This window comes from Trichosurus vulpecula, chromosome 5, assembly GCF_011100635.1.
Source record: "Trichosurus vulpecula isolate mTriVul1 chromosome 5, mTriVul1.pri, whole genome shotgun sequence".
Taxonomy (NCBI): domain Eukaryota; kingdom Metazoa; phylum Chordata; class Mammalia; order Diprotodontia; family Phalangeridae; genus Trichosurus; species Trichosurus vulpecula.
In genome coordinates, this window is record NC_050577.1 from 200915226 (window position 1) to 200935108 (window position 19883).

A 19883-nucleotide genomic window follows, 5' to 3' on the forward strand; every position below is an offset into this window, starting at 1 on the left:
AACCCCGATTGCCTTGCCTTCCCCCCTCCAAAAAAAAGATACGATTTTTTTCACTGCTTAGGAGATAATGTGTGCAATAAAATGACAACAAACAGAGGAAAGCTTTTTAAAAGGATAACAAATTTCTTTTTCACCATCAAGGTCAATGGAGCCATCCCACTTGAACTCTAATGACAAAGGCCTGGATATGTCTATATGTATAAATAATAAAAATAATATAGAAATAGAATTAAAGAGAACAATGAGGAGAAAGCAGCTGGATTAGACCAATTATACATAAAGGAGATGCATGTTGGAGATGACAAGAGTTTGAGGGCTTTGAGAGACTGGCTCACAGAGTCCAGGGCACTTCCCACTAGGCCACACTGAACTCTACTGGACAATATAAAAGATAAAAAGTTGTATGGAACACTGTTTCTGCTCTGAAGGGCATATGAAAGAAGAGAGATCAAATCCATGGAAAAAAATCTTGGCTCATATAAGTATTGAAAAAGAAGACTGAAAGAACATTAGCAACTGCCCCTCTATGTGCTGATTTTCCCGACTACACATATTTTTGTGATAATCTTGTAAACATGCATCAAGAGTTTCCTTGATGAAAATATTAGTAGGGAACAGTTGAGCTTTTGTAAGTGATATTCTGCACTCTTATTTTTTGTTGTTGATTGTTTTAAAAATAATAATTACATTGAATGAAGCAAAATATAGCTTTTAAAGGCTATCCTTTGACAAAATGTCTCCATATATGCATTAAAATTGTTCAAAAATACATGAAATAGGAAAAATAGAAGTAACTATGTTAAGCAATCCACCATTCATTAATATTTTTAAAAATAATAAAATAGGGAGATGTGTGTTTGCCATGGTCATGAAGGAATGGGGGAAATCTCGTGTCTACTGAACAGGACTAGATGGTGAGGTCCCCCAGATGCCTCTGTACATGATATTGTATAATTTGAATCAGGCCCTGGAACATGGCAGAGGAGGAAGAAAATCAGCATTTATTAAGCACCTACTGTGTGCAAGGCACTGTCTGAAGCACTTTACCATTTGATCCTCATAACAATCCCGGGAGATGGGTTGAGATTCTTGGAGAGACTTGTAACCATTCCAGGGTTTGGAAACCTCCAAGAAGAACCACATGAATGGAGAATGTCTATTGTACAGATTTTGACATGCAGTTAGATGAACAGTCCATAGAGCTTTCCATCATGGAAAGAGAAAAAGGAAGAAAGAGAGACACAGAGAAGAAAAGATATAAATAGAGGTCGTTCATGAGTGAGTTCATGCACTTGTTTATAAGTGAATGAGTGTGTGTGTGTGTGTGTCTGTGTCTGTGTCTGTGTCTGTGTCTTAGTCTACAAAAGGAGTAGGAATGAAACAGGAGAAGGAAGGCAGATGAGATTGCCTTTGGGAATTTGCAGAGCCCCTTTGATGACTCCAGACTTCTCCAGGTAACAAAAGCCCATCTTCTTAATGCTATTATTCTAACAACGTTGCTGTATGACGATGAGTCATGGAACACTCAGTCTCCGAAGAATCAAAAGTGAGTATCACTCAGAGGGCAGTGGAGAAATTGGAAAGTAAGCAGGCTACAACACATTAAAAAAAGAACTTAAAGAAGTGGAATAGAGAATACAATCAGAGAAGTGAATGGCAAAGAGAAGTGCTAGTGACGTGGTGAGAGTAAGGAATAACTGGAGAATAGGAAGGAAGCTTTGAAGGAGGAGGCAGAGATGAAGAAAGGAAATAAGGAAATGTTGATTAAGTGCCTACTATGTGCCAAGCAGTATGCTAAGCATATTACAAACATTTTATTTTGATCCTCACGACAACCTTGAAAAGTAACTGCTATTCTTATCCTCATTTTTACAGATGAGGAAAATGAGGCACTCAGAAGATAAGTGACTTAACCAGCACCACAACTGCTAGAAAGTATCGGAGGCTGAATTCAAACAAAGGTCTTCATGACTCCAGGAAGTATATAATGCACAATGGCACAAGATATATATTCTATCACACATAGGGTCTGTGCTCAATCAGTATTGTTGACTGACTATAGTTTCCCCACCTTTGTTCATTCATGTCCAGCTCTTTGTGACCCCATGGACAATAGCACGCCAGGCCCATCTATCTTCACTGTCTCTTAAAGTCTGCCCAAGTTCATGTTTATTGTTTCCATTGGCACTATCTATCCATCTTATCCTCTGTTTTCCCTTTTGCCTGCAATCGTTCCCAACATCAGGGTATTTTCCAGTGAGTCCTGTCTTCTCATTATGTGGCCAAAATATTGAAGTTTCAGCTTCAGTATCTGACATTCCAGTGAATGGTCTGAATTAATTTCTTTAAGTATTGACTGATTTGATCTTCTTGCTGCCCAAGGGACTCTCAAAAGTCTTCTCCAGCACCACAATTCAAAAGTGTAGATTCTGCACTTCTCAGCTTTCTTTATAGTCTAACTCGCACAGGCATACATCACTATTGGGGAAAACAGTGGCTTTGACATAACAGACCTTTGTCAGAAAGGTGATGCCTCTGCTTTTTTAGTAAGCTGTCCAGATTTGCCGTAGATTTCCTTCCAAGGAGCAAGCGTCTAATTTCTTGGTTGTAGTTGCCATCTACTGTGAACTGTGAGTCCCAAAATAAAAAATCTGACATTGCTTTCATTTCTTCTCCCTGTATTTGCCAGGAAGTGATGGGACCAGTTGCTATGAACTCCCTATGCCCTCAAAAAATTGTAACTAAGAGAGATCCTAATTTCTGGTGCTTCTTACCAAATTCTCTGTGACTTAAGATATTATTTCGCAAAATTACTGTGACATCTGTGATGAATCATGCATGGAATACGACAGCCTCTAAAGAATTAAAATTTGAAAAGGCAACAGAGAAGATGCATGTTGGGTATAAATAGGTTGAAATGGATTGACAATGAAAAATTATGCTCAAAAAGTGGCATAACCTAAAAGATATCATCAAAGAAATGGGCCAGTCCTGTATTGAGAGCAAAGGATAACAGACATGAAGCTTTTGTCTTCCATTGGCAAGCACTTCATTTTAACTAGCCTAGAAGGTGAAAAGAGCACTGATCTTCAATTCAGGAGTGGGTTCAAATCCCAGTGCCTCCACTTACTGGTATGATCTTAAGCAAATCATTTAACTTCTCTGGGCCTCAGTTTTCCCAACTGGAAAATGGAGGCTACAATAGTTACCTATCTCACAGGCATGTTGTGTGGAAACACCCAGCTTTATGGATGGTAAGTAGTTAGAATTAGACATGGTGTGTGTATTCAGCATAAATACGTTTCCTCCACTAAAGTCCTAATCAGACGCCTCTTCAAAACATCCAGATAACCGTCAGTTCTCAAAGCCCAAGTATGCCCATTGAGCTCTAACAGGTCCTACAAAATTGGAAAGTCTTGAACAATGAGCCAGGAGGCTGATTATCCATCTGTCATCCAGCCCAGTTTTTTGTTTTCTCTTTCTCTTCCTAATACCTAGCACAGTATTTTGCATGTGGTAGTGGCTTATTAAATGCTTGTTGAGTTAAATGGAGTTGAATCATCAGAAGGCTGACCACTGAGTAATACAACTAGAGGGCTGGAATCTGTGTGAGGGGAAGGAGCCCCCAGCCCCCATGAAATCACAGTTCCTCCATTCAAGCCTTGTGAAGAAAGCAGGAGCTGTGGTGTGTGAAGAGAGGCATGCTAAAGGTATGGAACACAGGCATCATTGAGACACTTGTTTTCAAGGCTCCTGAAAAGCTAAGTCAGTCTGCCTTGGCAACCAGCAATCAGAGATGTCAGATGATGTATTAAAACCTGACACCTAATTTGACGGAGGGGGGTACTGACAAGCAGTTCTTTGTATTTGTGCTCTACCATATTTTTCCAAGGAGCTCTAAGTCACTTGAATTGGCAAAGGGAAGACAGAGGGGGAGATCTAATAACAGCCTTCAAGTATTTGAAGAGTTATTATTAAGAGAATGGTGACCAGCTGTTCTTTATTTCTCTCCTCCCCCGAAAGGCAGAACAAGAAGGAATGGGCTTAAATTGCCGCAGGTTATACAGAAGAACAAATGTTCTGCTGGAAAGAGGATTGGAGCAGGTGTCTGGGAATGACTCCCGGAAAGCTTCAAGGATAAGCTGCACCCCTACCCCAGCTCTACGATTAACTAGCTCTACCACTAACTAGCTATGTGACATGGGGGAACTCACCTCTCTAGGAAATTCTTTGGTGAAGAAGATCCTAATGTTAAGGCTGCCATAAGTACAATCTTGCTTGGCTGTAGAAGGGTGGATGAGTTTCATATTATAAAGTAGTGTTGTGTTTTTTTCTCAAATTGAACAAAAATCTGCCTCACTGGAACTTCTTTGCCCTTCCATATAAAAATCTCTTATAGTCCCAAAACTCTTGTGATCCTTCTCCAAAGCCACAGGGTGGTCCACATTTAATGTTGTCTCTTTTTCCTTGATGAGGAGCTCTCAGGAAAGAAGAGCACTGAAAGTTCTAGATTTGGATCCTGGATGTACCATTTACCACCTGAGTAGGCTTGTACAAGTAATTTCCTTTCTCTGTGTCTTGGTTTCCTTTCCTGGAATATGCGGGAGTTGGACTAGATTGCTCCCTAGGACTCCTTCCAGCACCATATCTTGGTTCCTATCACCATACTTGTTTATCTCCATCCCCTCCCCGTCTTCTCTCAGTTGCTTCCCAGTAGACTCTGGCTTCCCTTAGGAATGAGATTAGAAAACTCCCTATAAAAGGAGTCTAAACTTTTGGCTGTTGATTGTTCTTGGTTACATATATTTTTAGTGAATTTCTCATAACTCAAAGCACCTGAAAATCTCTCTGGCCTCTTTCTCCCTTGGCACCTTCCATGCCCACTGGAGTCAGACTAACCCGACCTAAAAACATTTGGTACCTATGCCAGGTAGCTTCGTAATCGCTTTCCATACCCCATGTGAAGCTCAGGATGATGGGGCAAAAGGGACCTCAGAGATCGTCTGGTTTAATCTAGTCATTCTACATGTGAGGAAAAGTAGCTCAGAGAGGTAGTGACTTTCCCTAGGCCACACAGCAAGCTCATGGCAGTGCCAATATCAGAAACCTGATCTCTGTGCTCCCTCTTCTACCTTAAGCCCATCCCCGTGTCCAAGAGGCCTCTGCTAGAGACTGCATTTGGTGATACTGAGGTTCCTGGCCTAGCCTCATCCCTACCCTAGCATGGGAACAGCCCAATTCTTCTCCTCTCAGATCACATGCACAGGGCTGCTTCCCTCACCGCTCCCCAGTTGCTAGCTAATTCACATTGCACAGTCTTTGTGAGTGGTGGCACCTTACAGCACAGAACAAAAAATAGCACAGTTGGAGGTTTGGTTTGGTTTTTTTCTATGTTCCAACTTGAGCTTGAAGTGCTGGCAGTTTAGAATGAACTACACAAATAAATCTTGTTTTGACTCATAGTCCAGGGGCTGGATAAATATGGAAACCCCCAAGATATAATTTTGCAGTCATTTTCCTGAGCATAACAGCACATTTTATTATGCAGAGAAATTTTTTTGTTCTTGCTCCAGAGAAACACCGGCACTATCCAGGCTAAATGTTTTTTCTTGCCTTTCACCAAATATATATTGAAACACACAGACACACACACATATTCACACCACATCTCCCAAATATAACAGCTCTATGTTCTATACCAAAAAGCAGGCTGCCTTTCTGAGTTTCAGCCTGTCATCTTTAAAATCAGAAAGAGGTAGGGTTGTGAATTCCAGAGTCTTGTCTTCCACATTTTTAAAGTTCACAGAAGACCAACAAAATTATTACAAAGATAGAAAATCTTCCACGTCCTTATGATCTCAAAGCCAGGAAGGACCTCAGTGATCACCTGCTTCAGCTCCCTTATTTTATTAAAGAGGAAGCTGAGATGCAATGAGAAGGAACTTGCCCGAGATCTTATGACTAGTTATCAGAAGAGGCTGGATTGGTATACAGGTTTACTAAAGAGAGTCTACACAACTGGCTAAAAAGTTGAGGATTTACATGGGAGATGTTATTATTCATCTTTCACTCTAGAAGAGGACCAATGACATCACAAAGGTGATGTCTTGAGAGTGAATTGGATTTAAGTGAGACAGAAGTGTGCAAAGTTACCAGCCTCACTCTCTCCTCCAGAGTCATGAGAGTCCACTGGCCAGACAAAAGTCAAGACAACAGATAATGGCCCAGGATGCAGTAGGTCTTTCTAAATTAAGGTCTTTCCCAGGTCTTTGTCTGAGGCAACACTCTTTCGATGACTAAGGGCTAGGTAAGAATTGAGACAAAAGGCAACCCAATTTACCATAAAAAAATTATCAGTCGTGGTGGGGGGAGGGAAAGACCCTTTGAGGTTTCTGGCCAGAACAGAAAACAATTGCTATTTATACTCATTCTAAGCCGTGAAAACCTAGATTTTGGTTTAGTATAAGAACTGCTTCCTTACATTTCTTTAGGATGTATTGGCCTTAAAATGGGCTAACCCCTTAGGAAGTGTGCTTCCTGTCCCTGCTGGCATTTATTTGAACTGAGGGTGCCTGACTGCTTTTTAGGAATATCAAAGAGGAATAAGTGTTGGATTAGATGACCCCTGGTGTCTCTTCCAACCAACAAGATTCCATGATTTTGTTATTCATGGGCTCCAAAGTCGAAGGCCAACAAGGGATTTGTTTGAAATCTATAATAATATAAAGAGTATGTATGGGAAAAGCAAATAGGAACTTGTTCATCAAATCGCACATTACGGAAGAACTGGGATCACCACATGATGCTTAAAAGAACATTCTGTGAGCTTTATTTACCCTACAGAGGGCAAACTTAGAGAACTTACTAGTCTAATACTTGGGATGAGTTAAAATGTTCAAGGAGATATATGCTTAAGGAGGGTATGTATAAAGTGATGAATGGTGGACTTTTAAGAGTTTCCTAAGAGAAATGAGAAATGGGAGGGGGATAGGGAAGGTATATAAGTGTGGGAGTAGGGAGATGGCATGGGGTAGGAGGGGGAGAATGCCTTAGTTTTGAGATTGTTGTAATAGAAGGAAACTATTGACTCAATAGCCTGTTGACTGGGGCCATGATCACAGGTAAAATCTTGGGTTAGTAGGATTATGACTCTGATCTAAAGTGTCAATGGTATGAAAGCTGGAAAAGACCTCAAAGATCATTTAGTCCAACACCATCAGGAAACTGAGGCCCAGAGAAATGACATAACTTGTCCAGAGTCACACAGTGGAAGAATCTATAACTAATACTATCTCTCCAAATCCAACATGGCATTCCTCTGATACTTAATTGTTCCAGAACCATGGGCAAATAATTTTACCTTCCCGACCCTTAATTTCTTCATCTGCAAAATTAGCCTAATATTATTTCATTACTTCCCTCATGGGGTTGTTGCAAAAAAAATATTTTGCAAACATTAAAATGCCATAGAAATATGAACTCACAAGAGATGGGAGGACAGAAATGTTGAGAAGAGAAGTAAGAAATACAAGACTGAAGAGCAAATTGTTCAAAGTATAAGGAGTCAGTGTTGTGTAATGGAGGGAGAGTGGGGTTATACTCAGAAGACCTGGATTCAAATCCTAGCCTTGTCCCTTCCTATGTGACTTTGGGCAAATAATTTAATCCTTCTAAGCCTCGGTTTCTTCATCTGCTAAGAAAGAGAGTAAAACTTGTCCATCTTTTATTTCTGGATTCCATTAGGAGAAGTATGAGGATTTGAACTAAATAAGAAAGAAAAGGAAACTGTAGTGATGATTTCAATGGGGCTAGGAGGGTAGAACTTGGAGGATTTGATCCTTTGAAAAAGATCAGAGATTGAATTTCAGAAGGGGAAGTTTGTGCAAACTTGGGAGAATGTAATTTCTAGGTTCAGACTTTATTTTTGGCTTCAGTGAGAGAATGGTGATGAAGGATGAGACTGAGAAGTGGAGCCCTGAAGAGGAAGACTCAAGGAGAAGGTAGTTGGCAAAGCAAAATACGTGAGATGAGGCAAAGTGAGATGAATGGCTGGGTAATTTGGGAAGGTCGTTTAGAGAGTGAGGCAAGTTGATGAAATAGACTGGGGGTTGGGAGGAGGAGAAAAAGTGGATGTGGCTGTGTAGTGGTTGAGAATAAAAGAAAGTTGGGTGTAACTTGTCAAGTTACTAAAAGGTAACTAGACCCCATACAAAGTTTTTAATCAGATGTTTAGGAGTGAGGCATAAATAGATAGTTCAGAAAACTAAAGCTAATAATTTCAGCCAGTATGGCAAGCAGGCTAAATTTCGTGGTGTGATGTAGTAGCTTCCAAAGCTAATGTGCTGTTGGGTTGCATTAGAAAAGACATCAATGCCAGAAAAAGAAGGTGATGGTTCCCCTGGACTCTTCCATGCTTAGGTCAATTCTGGAATATTGTGGTCACTTCTGGTTGCCACATTCAGGAAGCACATTGATAAGATGGATGGCAACCAGAAGGATGAAGGGCCTTTGAAGGAACTGGAGATATTTAGCTTGGGGAAAAGAATCCATGGAGGTGGCGTTGGAGGACACCATAGCTGTCTTTATGTACTTGAAGAGCTATCAGGATCAGACTTGTTCTGTTTGCTCCCAGAGAACAATAAGTAGACGCTATAAAGAGGCAAATTTAGGCTCAATATCAGAATAAACTTTATAACAATTGGCATTGCCTAAAAAATGAGATAGACTGATTTGAGGGGTGGTGGGTTCCCTACTCATTGATTGTGTTTTAATAATAAATTCTTTCAAGATCTGAGTTAGACTACTAGGGATGGGGACCCTGTGGCCTTGAGGTCACGTGTGGCCCTCTAGGTCCTCAAGTGTGGCCCAAGTGTGCACTTGAGGACCTAGAGGGCCACATGTGATATTGAGGGCTCAGGTTCCCTGCCCATGGTAGATAGTCACTAAGGTTCTTTCTAATTTTTAATGTACATTTAAACCTTCATGTTTGACATTGACAAAGCCCATGGGAGAGCTTTAAGGAGAGAGACATAGATCTAGAACTGGAAGGAACCTCAGAAGCCATTTAATCCAACCACCCATGTTTTACAGATGAGGAAACTGAGGTGTGCAGAAATTGAGTTGCCAAGGGTCACACCACTGTATGTGTGATTCTTTAGATTGTGTGTCTGAAGAAGGATTTGAACCCAGTTCTTCCTGACTCCAAGCCCAATGCCCTCTCCACTGCATCCCATTGCCTTTAGGTTGAATATTCACTTATTGAGAACATTGTATTTAATGTTCCTTTTGGACATGGCTTGGCCTGCATGGTTGCTGAGGTTCCAACTCTAGATTCTGCAATTTTGTTGATCTCTAAAATACCTCCCAGCTCTGAACTTTCATGAATACTGTAACATATTATTGTACTAGCCTAAGTTAGAAACATTGTGATTAATAGAGTGCTAGATAGTAACTATGCTATAAGAATGAGAAATCAGGGGAAAATACAAAGTATTCCAAATATCTTACTGCAGTTTTAAGATTAGGTCATTAAAGCTTAAAATGACACTGAGACTTTTGGGACACCTTGTACTTAGTGGAAGATGGTACTATGCAGTATTTTGTTGTAGGCCCTTTTGGAACAGCCTCTCAGTCTCTCTGGGGCCTAGCTCCCTATTATGTTATGTATTATTTTAAACTATTGAAACTCAACAAAATTGACTGTATTATTGCATATAACCATTAAGAGTTCATTGAGGATCTTCAGGTGTATTTGTGAATTAAACTTAAAATTATTATGACTATTAGATGAGATTCAGCCATTTATTTGGAATTATGGTGATTATTAAAAGAATCCATGGAACTATCAGGTTTTGTAGCTTCTGTGACTCCACAGCACCTTTAAATAGTTTTTTTCTTTTAAATTTTAAATTCAGTTGCTAGGAATTAGCATAAATTGTCAAATAAGTATTAAAGTGCTAATTAGATCTTTCACAAAGCAAAAATAATAGGATGCCTAGGGTTATTAAATATGGACATTATCATTTTTATTCACATTGTATTTCAAATTACTAGGCCCATTTTTCAAAATTGAGGGAGAGGTGAGTCTTGTGGGTTTGCGGAAGTGAATACACAGATATTCTATCCTAAACTAGCTATAAGAGTTTTATTGGAAGGTGGCCGTCATGCAAATGAATTACATAATTTCCCTATATTAAATCCTTAAATAAAATAATGATAATTGTATTATACAATATTACACTAATAGCAATATAACATTGTTATAATGATTTTTTAAAAAATAAGTTACATTTAACCTTCTTAAGATTTGCAAAGCTCTTCCTTAGCACCAGCACAAGGGTGTTTTAAAGCTTGTTAATTGATTTTTCACAATAATCCTCAGAAGGGTTCAGAGAGCTTTAGTGGCTTATAGAATCTTGACATTTAGAACTGAAAAGAACCATAGAAGGCATCTAGGTTAACACCCTCATTGTACAGATTTACCTACGCCTGATCACACTTGAGCTCCCGTCTACTGACTCCAAGCATGGGGTACTTATAAATCAGGAACGGCTTTTTCTAGATGTAGTTCCTTTTAGACACAGGCAATCCAGAAAGCAAATAACTGTAGAGCACCTAGTGATGGCTTCTGCTAAGGTACTCATATTCATGTTCTGAGGAATAAGCATCCATCAGGACAGCCCTCTGGAAAAGTTCCTGAGAGGGCAGCTGCAAACCTGCATAGACTCCCTGGACCCTTACCGTTTACTGCCTTTAGCCCTGGCAGATCTGGTATTTCTAGGAATGCCTTGGGCTCTCCTTGAAGGTGTGGGATAAGGGGCATCCACAGTTGCCCAGGGCCCCACTTGAACCATGTGGCATTGCCTGAAAGTATATAACCTAGGTTACATTGCCTGCCTTCCCTCTGCCCCCAGGCTATGCTGAGCCAAAGGCACCTACCTGCACCCCTCTGTGGATATGCATGACACTGACCCAGTTACATATATATGTGTGTCTGTGTGTGCATGTGTGTGTATATACATATTGGCGTATGTGTATATATGTATGTGTGTATACACACACATATGTTTCACTAACAGACCTAATGATTGTCATAAGAACTAGAGATCAGAGAGACCTATGGAAATCATCAAGTCTAACTCCCCCTTATTTTACCAATGAGGAAACTTAGGTCTGGAAAAGGAAATGACTTTTCCAAGGTCAAGTACAGAGGACAACTAGGACATTCAACTCTAAAGCCAATGAATCTTGGAAACACTTGGTACCACCACCAAGCCCCGCAGAGAAGCCTGCTCTCCCCTCTTTCTTTTTTAATGACTTGATATCCTGTCGCAGAAGAGTCTAAACTGCTGAGAATTCTAAGCCTCAGTTGCCTCTTGGAAACCAGCCTTTGTCCGCACTTCTGGGCTCTGGTTTCTACTACCCTTGGGTTTGATCTAGCTAGGATTTGTCTGTTCTACAGGAAGCCGCTGGAGAGAACATTCCCATCCTCCTTCTGGGCAATAAGGTTGACAATGAAAAAGAGAGAGAAGTCCCCCAGGGACATGGAGAACGTCTTGCCAAGGTAAGGAGTGAGTAGTTCTGCCATTACTAGAGCCAGTCAGGAAAAGGATTCCTGCTGGGGGGCGGTGGAGGTGGGGGGAGTCACTGGTGATCAATAGAACTTGATTATGTGGAATTGAGGGAACTCTCTCAAAAGTCAAGATGAGGGGGATGAGATGGAGGAACATTTCCCAGGAAGGATCACTAAACTAAACACGCTTTGAAAACAAGCATAAGCCCGCAAGCCCAAGAGAGCCATGAAATAAGACCAGGCCTAATGAAAGCCAGCCAGTGACCCAAAGGGGGAGGCAAGTTCCTTGGCCGTTTTTATTTCCTGTCTGTGGTTTTCTGGGCACTCTTGTTTGTCAGAGCTGAGGTGGGAGTGGCTGAACGTGTTGGTTACAGAAAGGCATATATGAAATAGGGAAGAAGAGCCGGACTGGGGCAAAAAGAAGGGTAAGTCTAGCGTTGTGAGGTGTCGGTGGAGGGAGCTCAAAAAATTTTTGGAAAATGCTCTGCCAGGTATGGGCGTGTATCAAGAAAGCTTAGAATGGTTCTATCTGTACCCTGGCACAAGAGGGAGTGTCCCCAAGTAAGGACAGCTAAACTCTAGACCCTCAGGGGTCTAAAACTAATCATAAGGGGTCGTGGTGTCTTTCTCTAATATTATTTGCTTGTGATCCTACTCCCCCAGGGCCGCCTACTGCTAATCTCTAGTGACTCCCTCCCAGTTCCTTTCAACCAGTTACTATTGATTAGCTTTTACAAAGCAATATTTACTTCAAAGATATACCAAGAATGGGAGTACAAACATTTCCCCCAACACCTTGAGGGCATATTGTCCACTATAACCACCTAGCCTCTAGAGTGAATGATCTCAGACTTAACCTGGTTTCTTACAATTTCACATCCAAGTGCAACATTGCCATAGGAGCACTTATCTCAGCTAGGTTCCAAAGGCCACACTTTGGGGGTATCAATATTAGACTGGCTAAAAACCCAGCTTGGGCTTCTCTCCAAGGCTCCTAGACCTTGGGTGACTCACCATCCTTATCTGTAGAAACTCACAAGGTCATAGCCTACAATTTCCACCTAAAACAGATAAAAAACAAATACTGAGACAAAGAACCAAGGGATGTTTCCACTGTCTACAGGTCTACCTCACACAAGGAGCACCCCCCTCCAATTCTAGCAATGTTGATAAGGCCCATCAAAGAGGCTCCTCTTCACAAACCTGTTACAGAACATCTGAGCATCCTCTAAATCTCTCCAAAGCAAATCTCTCCATTACACATGATCACAACTCTCCTGAAGCAAGCTCTCCAGACTTTTCCACACAGAAATTATACCTGTGGCATTCTGTGCATGATCATCAGGTGTTGGTAGTCAGTCTTCTGTTATGTGTCACAATACCATGTTTACCAACATTAAGGGTCTGTTAATATAAATAATCCATTGATTGACAACAACCTTGGTACATCATCTTAGAGAGATTCTGTGACCCCCAAATCCATCACCCTGTATTACCCTAGAGGTAATGTCAAGGTTCATGTTGTTATCATGTCATGCCTGAATGATGGCAGTAACCAGCTAGTTAGTCTCCTTGCCTCAAGTCTCCTTATTCCAATCCACCCTCCCTTCAGTTGTCAAAGTATAAGTCTGACCATGTCACCCCCACACCATTCAATAAATCAAATACAAAATTCCTTTTTTTAGCTCTTAAAGCCCTACTTTTCTGTCTTCTTATGCCTTTCTCCTCTCTGTGTTATTCAATCTAATAACTCTGGCCTACCAGCTTGTTGACACACTGTTCCATCTCCCAACTCTGATCATTTTCACTGACTGTCCGCCATGCTTGGAACTCCCTCCCTCTTCCATTCTAGCTCCTGGCTCCCTGAAGGCTCAGCTAAAGTACCACCTTCTATAAGAAGGCTTCCCCATTCTCCTTAGCTTTAATAACTTTAGACTATTCCCAGTTTATCCCATATCTAATTCATATATGGCTGTCTGTCCCAGTAGATTGCGAGCTCCTTAAAAGACTATTTCTTTTTATCTTTCTTAGTATCCTCAGTACTTAGCATAGTAGCAGGTATGCTTATCAGGTAGCAGGTGTTTAATATATGCTTATTGACCAATTAACTACGTTGGAAGAGACAGGTGAGTTCCCTGTACCTGTGAAATTACAGGTGGCTATTGTGTCATTAACATCATTCTAGCATATAGCCAGATTGAAAGAAGGGCTAGGGGAATGATGAGCCACTGAACTGACAAACAAAAGTAGTTAACTAGCTTACTAGCTATTAGAAAAATAAATCAATATAATGGATACGAAAGGGATGTGAAAAGCATAAAATGTATATTTTCCCAGTGCCCCCCCCCAAAGCCCTAAAACCAATGTCAGGCATTATTATTATAGAATCATTGAATATGAGGGCAGAAAGAAACCAGCTCAGCATAGTGGTTACACTGGCAACCTGAGACCGAATGCTGGATTTACTATTAACATGCGATATGATTTTGAGAAAGTCATATGTAAAATGAGAACGACAAGATATCATCTAAGGTTCCTTTCAGTTCTATGAATGTCACCTAATCCAACCTTTTAATTTCACATTCAAGAAAGCATTACTAGTGGTAGTAATGTTAACTTTTATACAGTGCTTTGTGCTTACAAAACACTTTTTATACATTATTTCATTTGGTCCTTATTCATCCTGTGGTATGAATAGTATATGAATTAATATTTCTATTAATATTTCTATAACAGTAAACCGAGGGTCAGAGAGGTGAAATTATTTTGCCCAAAGTCACATAGGTAGAAAGAGGCAGAACCAGGATGTTACTCTGGACTACACTGATGCTTTAAAAATTGTCCTACATTTAAAAATTGCCCATCAATTGGGCAATGGCTGAACAAGTTATAGTATATGGTTGTCATGGAATACTACTGTGCTATAAAAATGATGAGCCCAATGACCTTAGAAAAACATGGATAGACTTGTGTGAAATAATGAAGAGCAAAATGAGCAGAAGCAGGAGAATGTTGTCTACAGTAACAGCAATATTGTTTTAAGAATGACTTTGAGTTAATAAGCCATTTTATTATAAATACCCAAATTAACTACAAAGAGCAAGCGAAGGAAGATGCTATCTGCATCCAGAGAAAGAACTGATAAATAGAGGTGTGTATAGAATGGTTTTACGTGTATACATAGACATACATACATATTTGTGTCTAATGGTAGCCATCTCAAGGGCTGAGGGGAGGGGAGGGAAGAAAAAAGGGGAAAAAGTTAGATGATAAATTTATTATATATTTAAGAGGAATAGCAAATTTGTATATAATAGATTTGCAGTTTCACGTACAATCATCTTTTTTTCCTATTCTATGTTAGGGAATTATTTTTTTACTTATTAATTTCAGAATAAAATAAATAAAAAATTTTAAAAATAGAAGTTTACTGACTGACAAAAAAACCCATTTTTTTTAATTGCCCTCTAATCCATAGCATAATGAATCCTTTTCATAAAGTAGAGAAAGAATGTGGAGCAACCAAACCTAGTAGTGACCCAGTCTGATGTGGGCAATCATGCAGCCCTTCCCAAGAGATAGAGGTAGCATTAATGTTATTGTGATGACAATGGTAAATTGCTAGTATCCTGCTTGATACTATCCTACATTAGACCAGGTAACATGAAGAATATAAACTATAAATAGAGAGAGGCTGAGTTAGGGCATTCTGGGGAAGAACTAGTGAGTCTTAATAAAGAACATACAGGATTCTGGATGAAGCATGGCAGAATGCTTTTCATCCCTAATGTTTTCTGAAAGAAACTGCACCCTAAGTACTCCTTTTCCTTCTGTCTCATGGGTCTAGGAGAACAATTTGATCTTCTATGAATGCAGCGCATATTCGGACCATAATGTCAAAGAATCAATGCTTCACCTCGCCAGGTAAAGGAAAAAAAATAACACTGTACCACCTATGATGTAATGAATGTCTGAAAGGAGAGGAAGAATGAGGGAAGTAAATCTGCTTGTGACTCAGTCTGATGATAGTCATTGCGTAGCCTTCCCCAAAAGACAAGGCAGGAGTGAGCACCATTGTGTCTAGATGGAGAAGGTCCCATTGATCTCTTCAGAGGTATGGAGCAGAGGAAAAGTACTGACTACACTTAGATTCTGGGGGCTTAGAGATCCTAAAAAATCTCTCCCTTCAAGAGATTGGAGGAGTATAGTAACCAATGGTACAGGCCTACTATGTATCTTGCATATAATAGACAATTTGATGGATTGGATTGAATTTGAATTTTCAGAATTTGGGATCAAGTTTAAAGAAATCTAAAGGATGGTTTTTCTTTTTTTCTATAATTTTTTTCCTTTGTGTTTGGACTTGTGGGTCCAGAAGCTATGGAGCAGTTAACCTGATGTGTCTTCTTATTATCTTTGGATGGAGCTGCCATTAATCAAGGCATGTCCTCTGAAGTGAAATGCTTATTTAATGTGTCTGAAATATGCCTAGTGAAATGGTATAGGAGAAAAAGAGAAGAAAATCACTGGTTTCCTAAAGAAAACAAATGTCAGAGAGAATAAGGGCTGGGGTTGCTTTGCTGGTCATCATTTTTACCCCTTCGTCCCCATCTTAAGACAAGGCAGTTTCCACCATACTCTGAGAACAGCATAATTCTAGCATAAATCACCTTGCGAGAAGGTAAGCCCAAACAGAAATAGGACCTTCTTCAGGCTAACACCTTCGTTTCCAGATTAGATATCTTTCTGACTATTGAGAGCAACATAAGCCCCAAAGCATGAGGTTAATCATCACAAAGTGTGGTCCGTTACAGGGGTGCAGGTTTGGTCCAAGTGGACAGACGGTTTAAGTGTAGAAATGATGAGAGATGTAGTAGTGGAAGAAGTCACCCTGGTGTCATGGAGAGAGTGCTAAAGTGCAGGTCAGGAGAACTGGGATTGGGCCCTATTAATCTCATAGTGATTAGCTATATGATTGTGCATAATATTCCCATTTTTCTCTGCGTCTCAGTTTTCTCATCTACAAAGTTTGAAGTTTGGAGGTTGGAGGGAGAAACAACATGGGTAGAATGCTAGATTTGAAGTCAAAAGACCTAATTCTGTTGTTTCTCTGGGTCTCAGTTTCTCCATCTGTACAATGAGGGGGTTGGGTTACATGATTTAATATCCCTTCAAGCACTAAATGCTATGGTCTTATGTTTCCTGGTTGACCAACAGCCAACGATAGATGAGATGGCCTTAATACAATACAGTACAACACAACATAAAACAACAAAACACTATACCATGTAAGAATTCAAGATATATTGAGTTATTGTTATTTGATCATTTCAGTCACGTCTGACTCTTCATGACCCCATTTGGGATTTTCTTGGTACAGATACTGGGGTGGCTTGCCATTTCCTTCTCCAGCATATTTTATAGATGAGGAAACTGAGGCAAATGGGGTTAAGTGACTTACCTAGAGTCACATAGCTGCTAAGTGTCTGAGGCCAGATTTGATCTCAGGAAGATGAGTTTTCCTGACTCCAGGGCCAGCACTTTATCTACTGTACTGCCTACTGTGTATAGAAGTACAGATACTAAAGAAAATTTAGATCAAACATGGCGTGTGCTCTCATGCCGAGATGGGGGTAAGACACCAACACAGATGACTACAACACACACTATTCCATGATAAGTGCATCAGAGCACTAGAATAATAGAAGTAGTGATTTACATAATGTATTAGGCTGTAATGTGCTTCCCACACATTAACTCACTGGAGCCTTATGACTACAGAGTGGTGGGGTAGGTGATTCAGATGTTATTCCCATTTTATAGTGAAGCAAACTGAGACCCAAAGAGATGAAGTTACTCACCTAAGGTCACACAGATAATAAGTGACCAGGCTGAGATTTAAAAGGAAGCCGGATAAGAATGCAAGAGTAAGTCCATGGGGCAAAGCAGAAGAGGCTCTGATAGATAGAGGAGCCAAAGACAAACTTGAAAGTGTTGCCCGTCATTAGCCCAATGGGAAGTCCTGAAGACAGTGCTCGTAAACCACGCGTACCTACCCCAACACCACACAGCACACTTTGGAGTCTTGGCCTTTTCCCGAGGGCTTAAAATCTTATACAAAAGTGTATCCAGTGGAGAGTTAGTAGGATAACTCTGAACTGGGAGTCAGGAGATGTGGTCTTAGGTAGTCTTTGCTACCTAATGACTCATTATAAAAGCTTGGTCAGGTCCCTTAACCTCTCTCAGCCTCAGTTTCCACATCTGTGAAATGGACATCAGTCTCAGGATTATCCTAAGAAAGCAATGAGCTGAGAAGACCTCTCCTCCCACTCCTTTGCACAGACTAGAGTCCATAGATGTAGGACATTGCATATGTTGTCAGTTTTTTTTAAGGTATTGATTGGCTTGGCAAATTTTTTCTCATTCTTCTTATTATTGCAGTTTCATGTGCAATCTTTTTAAAAATTATACTATGTTATGGAAATGCTTGTTTTATCCCACAGATTAAAAAATAAAATAAATTAAAAATAAATTTTTTCCTCTTTTTCTTTCTTCTTAAAAATAATTCTTTGTTATAAGGCATAGCTTCCTGGGAGAGAGATACAGAAGAAATTTAAGTGATGTAAAAACATAGATGAAATTTTTAAAAAATTTAAAAAGAATGAAATGAACCCTTTAATGAATGAACAAAGCATTTATTGATAGTGTACTCTATTCAAAGCACAGTGTTGAGTGCTGGGGATACAACTAGGAAGGTAAGACAGTCCCTGCTTTGAAGGAGCTCACATTGAAAAGTATAAAGTTTTATGTGACTATTAGATACCCCTACTTTACTTTAAAGTCTCTGGCACTCATCTCCCATATTACCTTGTGGCTCAACCCAGCGGCTGACGTTGTAAGCATAGATCAAACAGTAACTGGTCCTTACTAGCTGTATGGCTACGGCCCAGTCATCTCTCTGTGAATCTGTTTCCTCTTCTCTCAGAGATAAATAAAACTTGCACTGCCTACCTCTAGCCTTCACTGTGACTCATCTGGAGGTTGTAATGACTCATCTTCTTCCTTTCCCAGGATCCTCAAGGAACAAGAAGACACTGTGAGAGACAATATCGTCCAGGTCTACCATCAACCCAAGAAGAAGTCCTGCTGTGGCCAGCAGTAGAGTGTCCAAACTGTGCTTTGAGATCATGACAGGTTCCATATTAGATCCAGTGTGCAAGTTCTTTGTTGAAGCCACCAGAGCTTGATTCATTTCGATGACTCATTCCTCCTCTTTGGGACAGCCTGATCTCATAGAAGCTGCTGTTAGACACTAGGAGTCCATTTCCCCCTCTCCTCTCCCTCAAGCCCAGATGGCCATTTTTAAAGCCTGGTTTCCTATGGTGAAGAAGGGGGTGGGGATAGAGAGGGGAGGCACAGGCTTGACAAAAGTTGTTATGTGCCTTTCTCCATCTCCCTTCTTCTTCCCCAGCCCCGGAACTTCTCAGCATCATAATGGCCCTGGCATTTTTTACAGGACAGATTTGCTGCTCATTAGACAGCAACCTGAGTCTTCCTCAAGGACTATATCAAGGCACATTCTCGGGTAACTAAACTGTCTCTGTAAGCACTTCCTAGGCCTTTATCTTATTTAGCTGTATTTAAATTACTTTGACTCAATAAAGATTTCTTGTGAAAATACAAGACCAGAGCACTCATTTCCATCCCAAACTTCTCCAGGGTGCCCTGACTAAAAAAGGTGTTGGGATTCTGGGCTTCAGTTACTTCATCTATAGTCAAAGGAGGTGGGACTAGATGGTATCCTAAGACCCTCCAGATCCTTGTGTATCAGGAAGGCATAGTCCAGACCCCTTGCACTAGCCCAACCCTGATCCAGGCTGAGAGGGGCAGCGTCTGGACTGACTATTGCTTTGGGGCCAACGACCTTGCTCATTTTGATTGTTTGCCATCATTTTCCTTGAAGGTGTGCCTTACAAAAGACCCATGGCCATATCACCAAACTTTCACCTCCCCCCTCCTACCCCCACTAAGCTAGACTGTGGGCAATTGTAATACATCAGGATTAGGAAAATGAACTTATTTGGTACCCAGTGTAGATGAAAGAGATGAAACTCAAAAGGAAGAAAGAAAAGGGACAGAAGGAAGGAAGAAAAAAGGAAGAAAGAAAGATAGAAAGGAAGAAAAAAGGAAGGGAAGGAGGGAAGAAGAGCCATCTGCTTCTAAAACAGAGACCATTTCTAGGGGATATAAATACAATATAGAGAGCTATATAAAAGCCATTTTCTAAATGTTTCTCAAAATAGCTTTTAGA

At 40.4% G+C, this 19883-nt stretch overlaps 1 protein-coding gene across 1 annotated transcript in view; it reads left to right on the top strand.

The window, feature by feature from the left end:
- CRACR2A (calcium release activated channel regulator 2A) overlaps positions 1–18734 on the top strand; it is a 135139-nt gene extending 116405 nt beyond the window's left edge. Inside the window, exons 15-17 of the mRNA XM_036760685.1 lie at positions 11462–11563; positions 15420–15496; positions 18644–18734. Coding sequence (XP_036616580.1) covers positions 11462–11563; positions 15420–15496; positions 18644–18734 — 270 coding nt within the window. The remainder of the gene's footprint in view (positions 1–11461; positions 11564–15419; positions 15497–18643) is intronic.
- Positions 18735–19883: the final 1149 nt, after the last annotated feature.